We start from the raw sequence: 15,381 nt of genomic DNA, 5'->3' as shown, positions 1-15,381 counted from the left end.
AGAAAACATGCTTAACATATATTATATTCCATTTCTGCCAATACATACACTGGACCTTTAATAGATGATCAAGTGCATGACTAATTTCTGTGGACAATTTAGTTTCCAAGCTTGTAGACCTCTTATTTTTTTGCATATATTGCAATTAATATACTCAATTTTGTATTACCATCTATTAAAACAGAAGGAGCATTCTTGTTTTGAATTTTATTTATACATTAGTTTATACCAGTGTAGCAGTTTTATGTTGTATTATATATTATATGAATGTAAGGCTGTAATTCATGGTGTAAATTTTAGATAAAAAATACTGTCAGAAAAAAATGATGGTTCCAAGCGAGAATGAGGACCTTGCTTCTTTCTATCTCTGTCTGAAATCAAGCATTGTGGAGAAACCTTGACAACTAGCTGTAGCAAGTTACTACAAGGTGCAGTCCAGAGGTCAAATTAGAATTGATCTGAGATAGTACGCTGTTATAAATGCAATTAATAATTTTCAGATTATTGTTGACACTGCAACACTTGCTTTGTCGCAACATTAGCTCCATGTACTGTGTCACTGAATTTGATACTCATTCTGTTTGAATCAGCACATCTTGAACATCTGTTCTGGTTTTCTTGGCCTGAAATGAATAAGTCTTCCATCACTAATGCAGACAGGACAGTGAGAAGTGATGTAGTCCATCTTTACCCTCAGGGCCATCTTTAGTTTGATAGTGGAGCTGGGACCGGAGTTCCTGAGAGGAAAGCACTGCGTCAGCGTCATGTCCTCCTCCTCCAACAGACTGCTCAAAGGCACCGTCAAATTACCCAGGGTGCATTTGTTCTTGTCATCTTTTACCTGTGTGATAAGAAAGGAGAGGATCAGCTATGAAGGCACAGTTCACTGCAAAATCAAAAATATGTATTGTTCCTCTTACCTTAAGTGCTATTTATCGAGCTAGATTGTTTTGGTGTGAGTTGCTGAGTGTTTGAGATATCGACCGTAGGGATGTCTGCTTTCTCTTAAATATAATGCAACTAGATGGCACTCAGCTTGTGGTGATAAAAGCACCGAAAAAATACAAATACATTTGAGAAACTTTTTCCAGAAATCATGACCTGGTTAATGAAAATAATCCACAGACAGCGTGGTGAGCACTTTCATGTAGGAACTATTTCCTTTCTGACAAACTGCATCTGTCAATCGTATCACCGTGTTGATGGAATCTACTCGTGGACGAGAGGCCCATGACAGCTCAAGATGTAAAGATTAATGACCTCTTCCTCAGCTGAGTTGTAACGTTAGATGGCTCTGTAGTGCTGGGAAAAATCTCTTTTCACTTCTACATAGGTGATACTCAGATCTACTTCCCCTTCAAGTCCCAAAATCAGGTCGACTTAACTCTGCTACAAAACTGCCTCTGAGACATGAAAGACTGGTTGGCTTATAATTCCTTGCAGCTACATGAGGACAAGACAGTGATCCTGCTCTTTGTCCCCCCACATAATACTACTGTTATTGCTCAGAGCGTCAATCACCTGTGTCAGACCCCATGCTAACAACCTGGGTGTTTTATTTGATGGCAATCTAAGTTTTAACAGGCAGGTAAATTCCTTTGTCAGGTCAAGGTTCTTCCAACTGACAACTACCTCCAAATTTGGGGATTTCCTTTCACCGTCTTATCCAGAAAGAGTTACTCATGTACTAATATCATCCAGGCTGAAGTACTGTAACTCCCTTTACATAAGCATTTCCAAGGCTACTATCTCACATTTACAACTAATTCAAAACACTGCTGCATGGTTCTTAACACGGTCCAAGAAATTACATCACATGACCGCTATCTTTGCATGTTTACACTGGCTCCCTGTTGCTTTCGGGATACACTTCAAAAACCTTTGAATTATATAAAAATCTCTCCATGGTCTTGCACCTCATCCCGTACACCACCACCTGACCACTCACATCCACCCACTGTGGCATGTCAGCTGCGCCCAGTTTGTGGAAAAGAAAGGTCAGTGAGGGGGCTTTTTCTGTAGCTGCTCCTCGTAGAGGCCGTTAGACAGGCTGAGTCTGTTGATGCTTTTAATCTTTAATGTTTTAATCTCTGGCTTTTAATTGTGTTTGACCTGTTTTTCAACTTTCATTTGATTCCCTGGGTTTAAATTGTGTTTAACCTCCTTTTATTTTAATCTTGTTTAATGCAAAACCTGTTTTGTTTTTTACAGTGATATATATACATGAAATAAACTTGAAACTTGCTAGGAGACCTGGCATTAGATACAGCTTCCCTCTGCACTGTGATATGATTGGCGGGAGGAAAACAGTATGTTTTCCTTTTTTATGGCTCTGAGCACCACAAGCTGAGTGTCATTTAGTTCCATTATATTCAAAAGAAGGCAGACATCTCTAAGGTCAATATCTCCAACATTCGGCAACTCACACCAAAACAATCTAGACTAAACAGCACTACAAGTAAGAGGAAAAACACGTATTTTTTATTTTGAGGTGAACTGTCCCTTTAAGACAAGACAGTTACTTCCACCACTTTGTGCATGATCTTATGAAACATTTAAACGAGTGGTTATGCAGCTTTACCTCCACCTCGAGCTCCTGCCTCCTGGGATTGTGGACAAAGAATGAGAAACAATCCTCCCACAGTGGCTCCTTGGTCTTGTGCCGGATCTTTATGGGCAGACAGGTGGTCGTTTGTTAGTTGTTAATTAAGAGACACAAAAGAGCAGCTTAATTAAGAGCACAATTTATCTGGAGTCATCTGTCAATGGTCCCTTCAGTCATTAGGACGTGTTGTATCTCAAACTTAAATGTAGACTCATAATATCACATACTTAAAACTCTCAGCATGATACTATAAACTGAATATCATATACTTTTATTGAATGTTCTGGTTATTTTTCTTGTATATTATCTACTTTTTTCTACTTAATACAATAAAGTGTTTAAACACCATAATTAGCTCTGTTGACTTTCATGAGGAATTAATTTCCAGTTTCCCCGCAAGATTTGTTTCCATGAATAAAGAATTAGGACGGCGATAGGCTTTTCATAGTTTTGCCTCTGTACTTAAGCAAATTGGATTTTAAATGGAACAATGACTATGAGGTTAAAGGGTTTTTCAGCTATAAGGGTGTATGAGAATGCCCACATACACACTGAATGAACAGTGTAGGACTCAAGGCCCTTTTCTTACATACAGAGTCCCCCATCCCTAGGACAATACAGCAGGACAACAACCCTACTGCTACTACTACTATACTGTAGCACTGTAACACAATGACTTGAATGCGTATGAAATTGAATCGTGAGTGAAAAAGACTTTGAGACAAATGTGACAAGTTAACAAGGACTCCCAAGGTGCATTTCAGCAAGAAACATATGAACTGTTACTTGAGTAGCTAAAATTAGGGTGTTGAGAAACTAATACACAATTTTGGATGAATTCAGTGACCACGGTGCCTTGTTTGATTAGATGGAAAGATCATAAAATACACATAAAACCGCTTCACCTGAAGACAGGTATCACAATACACCCCAAACTGTTGACGATTACATTACATAATAGAGGGTTCCCGAACATCCTTATGGACAAAACCTCAAAACTTTCCCATGACTTTTCAAGGACCCATAATAACATTTTTTCTTCTTCTTGCCCTACTTGTTCGGCGTTTTCAAACATATCAGATTCAAACTCTATTCAAACATAATTTCAGTTAGAAAATGTGACTGTGAAACTCCATGACATTTCTAGGTTTTTTTGGTGGCCATGGGAACCCTTTTTTCCATTGTGATCCCTCTGAGGGGGGGATTGATATACAGCCGTCATTCAGCTGTATATAAAAAGGTGTTTGCCAATTGAATTCTTAAATAAAGGCTTACATCTGTTGTGCTATGTCTTGTTGAGTAATTGTGATTGTCTCTGAGGTGGTTATTACGGATAGTACGGATATTTGGGGACCTCATTATGAACAATTTTAAGTTTAAGTCCTAACATGACTTGTATGACTCTTGACAGCTGGAAGCCAATTAAGTTGTAGACTAGAATTACCGCCTCGCTGTTTTCTGCCTCCGCAAATCAGTCAAATTGCAGCTACAGTTTTATATCCATGTCTGTCAGACTCATACAGTATGTAGCCATGACAGAAGACAACTCTTCAAATGTGGATGTTGGCTCAAAGAAATTACACATTTGAAAACATGGATGCTTCACTCACATCTTCAACCCAGCAGCACAGATCTATACAATCAGCACTGTTTCAAGATGGACACCCAAGATTAGTGTCACCAATCCAGTCTCCAAATGTCTCCTCTTCTGTTACTAAGTTATGGCACTAAATAACGGCCAGAAAAGTGATTCTGCAGAACATAATGACATCACAGTGACCTTTGAATGTTTGGATATAAAACAAAATCACTTCTCCATTTTATAAGACACTGATGTAAAATTTTGTCATGATAAGCGTATGAGTTCTGGAGTTATGGCCTTTGAGATCACAGCCACCTTTGACCACCAAAATGCAAGCAGTGTGTCATTGAGTAAAAATGGACGTTTGTGTCAAATTCTAAGAAATTGAATGAGTCAAACCCAAGGTAACAGTGAACTTGACATTTGACCTCTGATTGACAAACTCAAACTAGTTCATCGAAATTCCCTGAAGTTCTTCTTGAGATAAATAGGCTGAATCAACATCTGCAGCAACAAAACATTTTGAATTTGATACACCTTTGATTTGCATCTCTTCCTGGCTTCTACTTCATGGCACCAACGGCAAAGGCCCATGGGTATTATCGGATTTTGAATCCTAAAACTGATAGACAAGACATGACTTCTCAGGAAATCATGTCTTGAAATAATGAAAACTGATGGCCACAACATAAACCTGTAGGATCATGACATACGAGAGTCTGGTGTTTTTATGTTCAGGGACTTAAAACATGACGACTTTATTGACGTTCTTGCTAACTTGCCAAAGACGAGTAAACATGATGATCCATGATGATCCATGATTCATCCGATGTGGATGTAAACAGCCTCAAATTAATGTACCAATCCAATAACTCTGCTACAAAAGGGATCTAATATAACAAACCTCCTTGAATCCATTAAATGCTTGCAGTAAAACTTCATCACCAAACATACCTGGGTCCATTAACGTGGTTCTTCCGCCTGAATAATTTCCCTTTTGAACCCTTTATCTAAGTTTCCAGTGAGCAATTGCAGGTAAACACACTGAATGTCAGGCTGGAAGCTCTTTAGCTGACTATTAATGGTAAGTTGGAGGTTATGAACTTCATTTAATTTTCTTGTGCAACAGTTTTCAGTTCATCTCTCTTTTAATACCGCAGTCAGAGGGAAATATTTTGTAATGGAAAGCTCCAAAGAAGGATGGTTAACGAATGAGATGCGTTGGCGGTTCAAAATGTCTTTGTGTGTAAGAATGTGAATGTATTCTGCTGTATTCAATCTTTGGTTGTCCAGAACTTAATATTGGAGGATTGCAAACATAATCACCACCAGAGGTTACGCTTTTTGTCTCATAGTGGAAGAAAAGAATAAAATCTGACAGTATAATGACACCATTGGATATGACTCACCTTGCTCTCAAGTGTTTTGTGTCCAACAGTCAGCTGGACATAAGGACTGGGTTCACTGCTACTCTTCTTTGCAGACTATTAGAGAATCAGAGAAAGGGGTGTTAGCTTATTTGCCTCACTATGACACACAATGCATACACGTCAGTAATGGACAACATAATTACACGCAAACATTAGCCCCTTGAGACTCTGTATCAAGCACACAATGGTGGAAGAGTCTGTAGTTCAAAGGGAAGAAGCATTACCATAGGTTTTGACAAGCAGGGCTGCAGGCAGGGAGGCTCCCGAGGAGACTGCCAGGCTTCGTCTCCTCTGCGTTCTAATTTTAGCATGCTGGGTTTTGACAGCTAAGAATTATTCAGTACCCCTTACAGAATAATAATACCCCACATATCTACCAGCTGGGGGGGGGGGTCTTAACCCATCTTCTCTCTCTTGAGGATGGTGCTTAAATGTGACATTTATTTCTCACCAGCATTAGAATTAAGCTCCGCTGATTAACGCAATCCCACACTTTGATATGCTACATCTTGAACTGAGATGGCACTTAGCACAAAATGACACATGACACGTTTGTACTTAATTTGCCTGAAAATATCATTGTTTCTCTGTATCGTACTGTAATTCTACAACTGTTACTACTGTCTACAGTATATGAACTATTACACATGTCTGTTCAGGAAGAAGAATCCCTGCTCTGTTGTGCTTTTTGATGTTTTCGCCTTAGAGGAGTTTTCTCTCATCTGAATCAAGAATCAAAAGATAGAGCATTTTGTAAGTTGTTCATACTATAAAGCCCTCTGAATTTAATATATTTACTTTAATTTTTACTATACACTGAGCCGATTTTCACTCTTACTACCTATATATAATTCTTCGTGTGTGGGCCTGTCTGCAGGACATTACAATAAGGATTGCCCGATTGCCTGGGGCAAGTAAAGCGCCATGTTGGGCGAGTAACTCAGGTTGTTCTCATGCACTGTTTGTACGTTTTCCTATGAAAAGTAAGCACCATACGTCCGCCGCGAGCCGTTCAGCACCGCGGACAGTCGGACTTATGGGATGTCGAGCCAATGGGCTGTCGAACCAATGACATGGACCCCCCTAACCCACGCAACTTTACATTAAGTAAGTGGCTTTACGTAAAGGACATAACGTCATTCCTGGGGCACTAATTTGAAGGATATCAATCGAACTGTTGTATGAGGATACGTTGAGGAAATCTACCAACCCACTTGTCCAATCGGGAAAGTGGTAAAAAAGAATTAAGCACATTGCTTCTTCTGGAGCTGATGATGGAGGTGGCTTGAGAGTGAGCCATCCTGGTTCCTCTCATCTCTGCTGAGAGTTGCACATCTGCGTTAATGATCGCGCACTTGACAGAAAACAGCGATGCATAAATATATGGACTGAAGCTTAAGTAAGCATTTCAGTTATTATAGAAACAGGAGATGAGTTGGGTGGCATTGGGGGGTTGTGGGCTCCATCAATGTAACATACAGTTTGCCACAAGTTTGAGCACAAGTTTCCATTATTTGATGAATACTTAAGAATAAAACAATTTGTGTGGGAGCAACTAAGAACTGATTTTGGGCAAGTAGATTTTGGACCCACTTGCTCAGTCAGTATATCACTCTCAGATATCATGTCTTCACAAAGTTGGTGAAAGCAAGCTAGCATAAATCCTTTTAGCTATACAGCATGGTATGTCTGGAACAGTTGTGAAACTTGTTTACAAGTACTAAGCGTTCATTTATCCTGAAAATAACAGTATATGAACACGGATGGAGCCTTCTGTTTGTACTCTGCATTCATTTCAGTTGTATTTGTGTGCATTTTCTGAAAGTTTATGCATACAGCGAAAACAGAGCAGTACCACCGTGGGGAGACCGTGGGGGCAGTGTAGCGTAGTTAAAGAAAGACACGACTGTAGGATATGATGAAGACGTTTGGCAGAACAGAACTATTTGGTAATATAACAACAACATTTTTCAAAAAGATCACCACCATCTACAACGCTGCCTCCATTAAAAGATACAGTATTACAACCTCCTCCACCGTCACTTTGTTTGTTGTTGTCAGAAACTTTTGACTCTCTAGCGCCATCTATTAGCTGTATCTACTGCAACATAAAGGACACGTTGAAGTATGTGTGTCTATTTTTGTATGTAAAGGGAGTATAAATGTGCCACTGGTGTGCATTTTATTGTGTATGCATTCTCCAAATTATAGTCGTGTACATCCAGGAAAAGTGCCAGAGTTCTCTAAATCAATATTCTGATGTTAAATGATGCTGAAAGACCTAAAGGAAGAATGTGGCCCAGGAAAAGCGGCATTTTAAACAACTCCCCAGCACAGACACGAAGAAGAAAATAAAAAGAAAGCTGTGTGTTATAAAACATAATCAGCAGGTTTACATCAATCTGTCATCTCGTTATCTGCCAGCCCAGCCGGGAAGCAGCAGGCACGGTAACAAACAGTCAACTAATGGGAGCAAACCAGAAGTAATTGTACTCCAGTTGCCCTTTAAGCCCATTAAAACTGACACACAATGCTGCAGTGAGTTTCACCGCTGACTGATGTTGCACTGTGGGAGTGCCACTCCATGTGTGACAATGCAAGAATTGAAACTTCCTGGAAATATTAAAGTACTGACAATACAACCGTTGATTTCTGACTTTCTGTTCCATACCATAGGTTTCAACACAAAGTGGGCATGGTCAGCTTCTTGATTAGCTAACCCAGGCTGGGTTGCTCTGCAGGTTTGCTGCTGACAACCTTTGACCCAATTCACTTCCAACGCAAGAAAAATGAGGTACGGTACGGGCATGTAGGTACGGTCGGACAGGCAGGAGTAGGACAGTTTCTCTTTAAATCTGAATGCTGTAAGGGTGTCAAAGTTTCAGTCAACTGTACAGGCTGAATACACACTGAGAACACAACATATCTGAGTGCAATATTAGACTTTTGCATGCAAGATCACATGAGTAAGGAAAGGTGGAAAATCATATATCAATACTAATAAAAAGAAAGAAGCGCACAGCACAACAAATGCACAAAACAGACAATGCAATCATCTATCTTCATGCACATCTTAAAAAGGACAATTCACTCTAGTCTGATAATCATCACAGTCACATGACGGTGGATGGTGCACTTCAGGTCACAGAAGGAAAACACAGATGAGGGTGTGATCTTTACTTGCAATCCATTTTTCCCACATTACCTTCAGGGCCTTAAAGACTGAGACTTGCTTCAACCCGTCATAGGTGAAATCTGACAGGTTACTCTTTAAGCCACAAGGAGATTTGGGGGAGAAAATCACACCCGCAGTTAGTAGGACAAAAGTGTTTGGGTATGGTTAAGAGGCATGAGGAAAAAAAACCAGAAAAACATGTTGAAAAACGTGCCGAAACCTGAATGATATGGGTGATAAATAAGAAGCTGGTACTGTTGACACTGCAGGGAGCTAACAATGAATATACAGGTCAGAATAATGAGGGAGTTTCCTTCGGGGAAGTTTTGGAGCAGCTTATTTCAGACACTGTGCGCCACTTTTAACAAGCTATCTGTATCTGTGCAGTTACACATTAATTGGCTCACTAATGCAGACAGAAATCATTACGGGCTCTGCTACCGAGCTCTTTGTACTGCAGATATTTTATATCTCAGCCTTGGACTGAGCACCTGATTTAGAAGAATAAGAATCTGACTAACAAGCAGGCATAGCTGAGGCCTCTGTTTTGATGTGTCTGCTTTCTGTTAATGGTTGTCGGGCACTCTGGGTAACTTTCATCAGACGTTACAATTAAACCGTGCAGCTAACACATGCTTTAAGATGCAGGTTTTTAAAGACTCCTGTTACTGTTCAACCCACGTCATTGCACACCGCTAATGCTATCAGGATGCAGACACAGTGGGGGACTCACAAATATTGTTCTATACTCTGAAGTATTGCTCTCACAAAAGACTAGACCCGATGCTCTCCTCTCACTCAAGTTCCCACAGCCTAAGCTGCCTGTGAAGACGCTCTTGGGTGAAGAGGAAAGAGAGTAAAGAGGAGAAAAGGTGAAGTTATGAGGACCGAGATGGCTAAAAAAAAAAAAGAGTTGCTTTTGTAATTGACGTTTTTTCAAAGGGTTAAAAGAAGGTTTTACCACATTTGGTGCAATGACTGCATTTAAATCTTATTAAATAAAAATACAAATGTCCTGAGAAATAAAGGTCTTGTAGATTCAAGGCTCTCAAAAATAATGACAAAAGACAGAATCCCTGAGCTGTAGTGACTGGAACATTAAACTTGTTAAAAACATATTGACCCGTTTGGAGCTGGAGGCCACATCCATAATAAGTAACTGCTGCTTTAATGGGTTTGTAGCAGCTGAGATAATAAGGAAAGGTTCACCTGGAGGTCAGGGTGCAGTGAAAACCAAATTCCAAAGAACATATAAAGCAAAGCATTCAACATTATGGTAACAGCAAAGTAGAGCATTCCTGCACACTGACCGATAATCCCTACTTAAACACGAGTGCAACACTGGTATTTCTTACTAAACTGGTTCAGAGTGTTGCAAAATGTGGTGTGTGTGTGTTTTAGGTTAAGAACAAGAAGCCTGCATAAGCCTGATGCTATATTTTACTACAAGCTATAGCATCAGAATAATAGCAATGCCAGCAGCGTCAAAATAAAGGAAACATTGCATTGTCTTACAGGAAGGTTCTTTGCTGAGTCCAGAAAGACCACAAGCAGTGCTGACGATAGCCCGTCATTGGCCAGACTCCTGTCTGCGCGCACACTTCGCAGCACCTGATGGGACAGGTGAGACAGAAGAGGCAGTCACCACAAAGAAAGATATCTGCACTGTTAAAGAACTACTTCACCCCCCAAATGACCACTTGTATATCAGTAACTCTCCCTGTGATACACTGAATTCATCAAGAAAACTTTGCTTTTTCTCTCATGCATTTACGGTGAATGATGAATCCAAAAATGGAGAATGGACAGTGTTCAACAGCAAAACGATATCAAAACATCAGTTTTTCTCTGTTTTTGGATTCTTTGTTCACCATGGAGTCGTGTAAGAAAAACAAAGTAACACAGAGTGAGTAACTGGTATACAAACTGTCGTTTGAGAGACAAAGTGTTCCTTTAAAGCAAGAAAGTTGTTTTTCTCAGTGCTGTACCTGGTCCAACCTCTCAGGAGTGGAGAGCAGAGACAGCCACTCCAGTTTCAAGTGGAGTTTCCCAGTAGGAGCTTCCTCCAGGTTAAACCACTGCAACAGCAATACAAATCATTGATTCAAGCCTTTAAAAGAACCAAACTATTGATTTTTGTAACAACTGGATAAAAAATTATCTTCAAAACCTAAATGATGTTGAACTACTCCATAAAAACATAATGTGTAAACTCTACACAAATTCTAATTAAATGAGTGCTATAATTTTCCCAAAAATATTGTCTTACCTCATCAACTTTCTGTTCTTTGTGCAGCTCAGTCATATCGATCATCAGGCTGTGAATAATGACGAATGATTACTCAGACTAGGAACAGTAAACAGGGAAATCACAACAATTAATCTAAACAGAGGGGGTCCAGTTATCGATCGGCTGCTTTGTGTTGTCAGCGCTGGGTGTTGTGTTACATCCTTGGGGTAAAATCAATTGACTTTGCCCTTGGGCTCGGAACTGTGGGATACCACCTCTTCTTTACTTTAACTGATGTCTACTAGTACAGATACTTTCATCACACTTTCCCCTCAGGTATCAACATTGTGTTAAGGACACAGTTTGTAATGCCATACCAGATCCTTAGGTTGACTATACATACAGTAGCTGATCCATTAAAACAAAGCATGCTGTTATATATTGGGCATATTGCTGAGGTGCAAAGAGACACCGTTTCTCACAAAGTGTATTTGATAAGATCAGAGCAGAAAATGAGAGGAACTCACCTTCCCAGGAAATCATCTTTGTCCGGATCCTCATCAAACAGCTCAATCTCCAGGTGTTGACCCGAGTGCTCGTACACCAAAGCCTGATGAAGACAAGCACATATTGATGCTTGATCAAACAGGCATGTCCAGTCAATAAACTAATTACCTCCTTTAGAGGAGAATTGTGTGAGATTTAGGGGGATTTAGTGGAATCTAGTGGGGAGAACTGCAGATTGTAACCAGCTGAATCTTCTCCCAGTTAAAATTCCTTCAGAGTTCATTGTTCAGGAGGTTTTTAGAGAGCGCTGAATTATCCGCAGAGGTCTCCTCCTCTAAGGTATCCAAAACATGGCCCCCTAAATCCTACACACTGGACCTTTAATGCAGGTTGGGAAAATACACTTGTTTTCATTGTTAGCTGAAACTGCATTGTGATAAACATCCTACTCCAGGAGGCATCCCAAACTTGTCACCTCGTAAACTTCGTTCCATTTGGGGTGGAGGCTCTCCTTCACCGCCTTGCTCTGGAACAGTTGGTTGCCGATCTGCAGGACGCCGTACGGGTCAGACTTGCCCTTGATCAGCCCTCCCAGAAATGTATCCTTCCCCTCCAGATCCTGAGCCTCCAAGAAGTGAATCCTCAGGACTCCCTGTGGAGATGCGCAGAGCACAGTGTAAAGGAGAGGCAACTCTGAAATAGCAGCCTCTGACACTTCGAGGCCACAGTGGACTCAAAGTTGATAGGATGTGATATTACCTACTGGGCATCATGAGGCCATGCAGGAGAAAACTGTGGCTTGTTACTAGGGTTAGGTTAGGTTGATGATGTTATCTATTATTCACATTTTGTTCAATTTCCTATATGAATAATTTATCTCAACAGTTAATGATTTTAACAATTTGTATGGCTGCAGCTGTTTTACATAATTACCTTTTTGTCCCTTAACTGTAAAACTTCCATCTAAACTAGACTCTGTGTGTGTATATTTTAAGTGTCCATTCCACTGATGCTGCAATCAACCTTATTTTCCCTTCATTTTCTCAGTTTAAAAGTCCATTAAGAGAGCTACAACTAACTGATTAGTCGATCTTAAGAAAGCTTAGTGGCAGCTATTTTGATAATCAGCTGTGTCAGTCATATTTCAAGCAAAAATGTCAAACATTTTCTGATTCCTGCTTCTTAAATATGAAAATTTGCTGACAAAGTCAAGGTTTTGGACTGTTGGACAGAAGACGCAAAGTGAAGATGTCACTTTGGGTTCTGGGAAATTGTGAGGAGCATTTTTCACAAGTTTCTGAAATTTTATAGACTTATGCTTGATGCATTGTGGAAATAATAGGCAGATTTGTCGATAATGAAAATAACTGTTAGTTGCAGCTCAATTAATCTGTTAATTTATTATTCAATTAAGCAAATGATGGTTTAGTCTATGAAATAGTCCAAAAAATGCCCATCACAAGGTGTTAAATTGTTTGTTTGAGTGCAAAACATTTCTTCCATTTTAAATCATTTCTGAAGTCATATAAATCAGGAAAAAGCAGAGAATACCTGCCTTTGAAATCTGACATTGTTGTTGGTTAACTGACTTAAAAGATTAAATGATTAGTAAATTGTTTCTGATTAATTTTTCATCCGATATTGACATCAACTGATCATCTTTTGTAGTTCCACATTAAAGGTATAATATGCAGGAGTTCCTTAAAAACACTGTACAGACTCATACAGATATAATCCCTCTCACTTATCACTTATGACACCCTAGAAGTGTGTGTTGGTATATTTGTCTGCAGAGACTCTGCCCTCTGCCTGTATTTTCTTATTTTGTTCTTATTTTGCTGTGGTCTAGACGTTGCAGTGCTCAGTGAGGTCGGGACTTGATAAAAAGGTAACAACCAGGTGCCAGACTGTAAGCAGCACACATCCAAGAGGAAGCTACGAAAATAACAGATAAAGCGCAGAAATACTGCAAATCGCCAAGTGGAGTGAATTTGGGGTTTGCTTTCACTTTCGCCAGCATAATACACCTAACTAGTCAGATTGGCAGCATCACTAGAAAAGAGAGCAAAGGCATGCAGTAATTACAGCCTAAAATATCTTAAACACCACAAAATAATATCTCCTCAAGAATGATGCTGTTTGCAGTGACATATATTCAAGTGTTTGTCTTGTTGCCATGGATATAGGTATTTACAACAAAGCCTTGACATGCTCTTTTGCTACTCTGGCTCTTTTTTATCCTGTTTTAATGCTGTGATTTAGCTGCAAAACCCTGGTGACTACTTTCTTTTATGATATGAAGAATCATAAAACACACATCACACAGATCCCATGAGATTAGGCTATCAAGGGCTACTAACCATGAATTCCCTCAGGAAGCAGTGAGTTTATGAGCTAACCCAAAAAGCTAGAAGAGGCATATTGAACCACCTGTTTGACTGTATTTTCAAACTGAGTGAGTACCTTTGGCATGGGGAAGCGTAGCTTTGCCAGTTCCACATCCCCGACCAGTGGGATGGTGATGCGGTTGGGTAAAACCAGATAGCTGTAGATAATGTCCTGAATCAGATTGTCAGAGAAGCCACTGTAATGCCAGGAGAGAAGGTTGAGAGAAGGGAAAAAAGGGAGATAAATAGAATGAAGCAATGAATTATTTAACAGACAGTACGGGTGCCCTTGGGTTATAAATATTCTCCTTTAATCTCAGCTTAGTACAGTGCATTTCTGATTTACATGGGAGAACATAGTAGGAAAATTGGAGTCAGTTCAAGCATGTTGGTACTGCTGGCCAACAACCCTCTGAATGTCTATCTGATCCACTAATGATTCAACACTTCGTGACAACAACAATGACAATGTGGACGGAGAATGGCATTACCGCCAGGCCTCTCTTTATTCATTTAGCTGCCGCGGCGCAGCTGGAAAATTGCGATCGCTGCTGGGAAAAATGGAATTACAGTGAAAATCCATCACACGGTGTTGTTGCTGGGCCTGTCCCTCCAAGAAAAACAGCTGTGATTACTTCACAGCTGTCCATATATCATGATGTGTGGACATTCTAATCAAAGGTGTTGGTAAACTTAAAGTGATCCTGAAATTGTCTGTGGAGTGATTCCAGGACTCTGAAAACACACTGGATAAATCTACAAAATGGGCAGCGGGAAGTGCTGCCATGTGAGATACAACGACATGGTCAGTTGACAAGTTGCCTAATAAATCGGACATTTACCAAAACACAGGACCTGATGTACCTTTCCCATGTGTTTTCTAGTTGTCCACCAGGGTCGCAACTACAGTAGCTAGGTGACAGCCTGTATATAATTAGTGTTATAAATTTTGGGAACTCCTGTCCTAGCTGTCTTGCTGAATTAGGTACAGGGTGTTTACAATGGACTCAATTAAAAGCTGCCAGATTCCAAACCAAGAACATCCAGTTACACAAATTAGACCTCCTGTGCTGCCTGACAAAATCAAAATGCTGTAATTACGAACAGTATCAAAGAGTTTTTGACATCTGTTGTATCATGTAAAAATTATTAAACAATACAAAACTGCAATTTATGGACAAGCAAAGCCTCTCAAATTTACAAAAACTAGGAAACAAAGAAAAACCAAACTGCGGACATGGGTTACACAGATAGCTAGGAGCCTTTAAACTCCAACTTGTCTCACAACTTCACCAGTTCTCTAGTTACTGCTACCTGCAAGGCAAAAGCAGCTGAGCCTTTCCCAGCGGACACTGGGAGATTGGTGGGGTACACCAGGTTGCCAGACTATCACAGGGCTGACACACAGACACAGACAACCATTCACACTCACATTCACACCTACGGGCAATTTACACCAGTTAAT

General features: G+C 40.0%; 1 protein-coding gene across 3 annotated transcripts in view; it reads right to left on the bottom strand.

The window, feature by feature from the left end:
• The window catches only part of esyt2b (extended synaptotagmin-like protein 2b), a 56,774-nt gene that overhangs the window by 8,486 nt on the left and 32,907 nt on the right, over window positions 1-15,381 (bottom strand). Inside the window, exons 8-17 of one of the 3 annotated variants that reach the window (XM_049564875.1) lie at window positions 13,993-14,113; window positions 12,005-12,181; window positions 11,550-11,632; window positions 11,062-11,110; window positions 10,781-10,870; window positions 10,308-10,403; window positions 9,526-9,627; window positions 5,597-5,671; window positions 2,582-2,668; window positions 692-841 (exon numbers count right to left, since the gene is read on the bottom strand). In XM_049564875.1, coding sequence (XP_049420832.1) covers window positions 692-841; window positions 2,582-2,668; window positions 5,597-5,671; window positions 9,526-9,627; window positions 10,308-10,403; window positions 10,781-10,870; window positions 11,062-11,110; window positions 11,550-11,632; window positions 12,005-12,181; window positions 13,993-14,113 — 1,030 coding nt within the window. Of the gene's footprint in view, window positions 1-691; window positions 842-2,581; window positions 2,669-5,596; window positions 5,672-8,822; window positions 8,886-9,525; window positions 9,628-10,307; window positions 10,404-10,780; window positions 10,871-11,061; window positions 11,111-11,549; window positions 11,633-12,004; window positions 12,182-13,992; window positions 14,114-15,381 lie in introns of all 3 variants that reach the window. The other 2 variants (XM_049564877.1, XM_049564878.1) reach the window with 2 other exon arrangements.

This window comes from Epinephelus fuscoguttatus, linkage group LG21, assembly GCF_011397635.1.
Source record: "Epinephelus fuscoguttatus linkage group LG21, E.fuscoguttatus.final_Chr_v1".
NCBI classification, from domain to species: Eukaryota; Metazoa; Chordata; class Actinopteri; order Perciformes; family Serranidae; genus Epinephelus; species Epinephelus fuscoguttatus.
The sequence above is the reverse complement of the archived record's forward strand: the minus strand, read 5'-3'. Positions and strand labels throughout refer to the sequence as shown.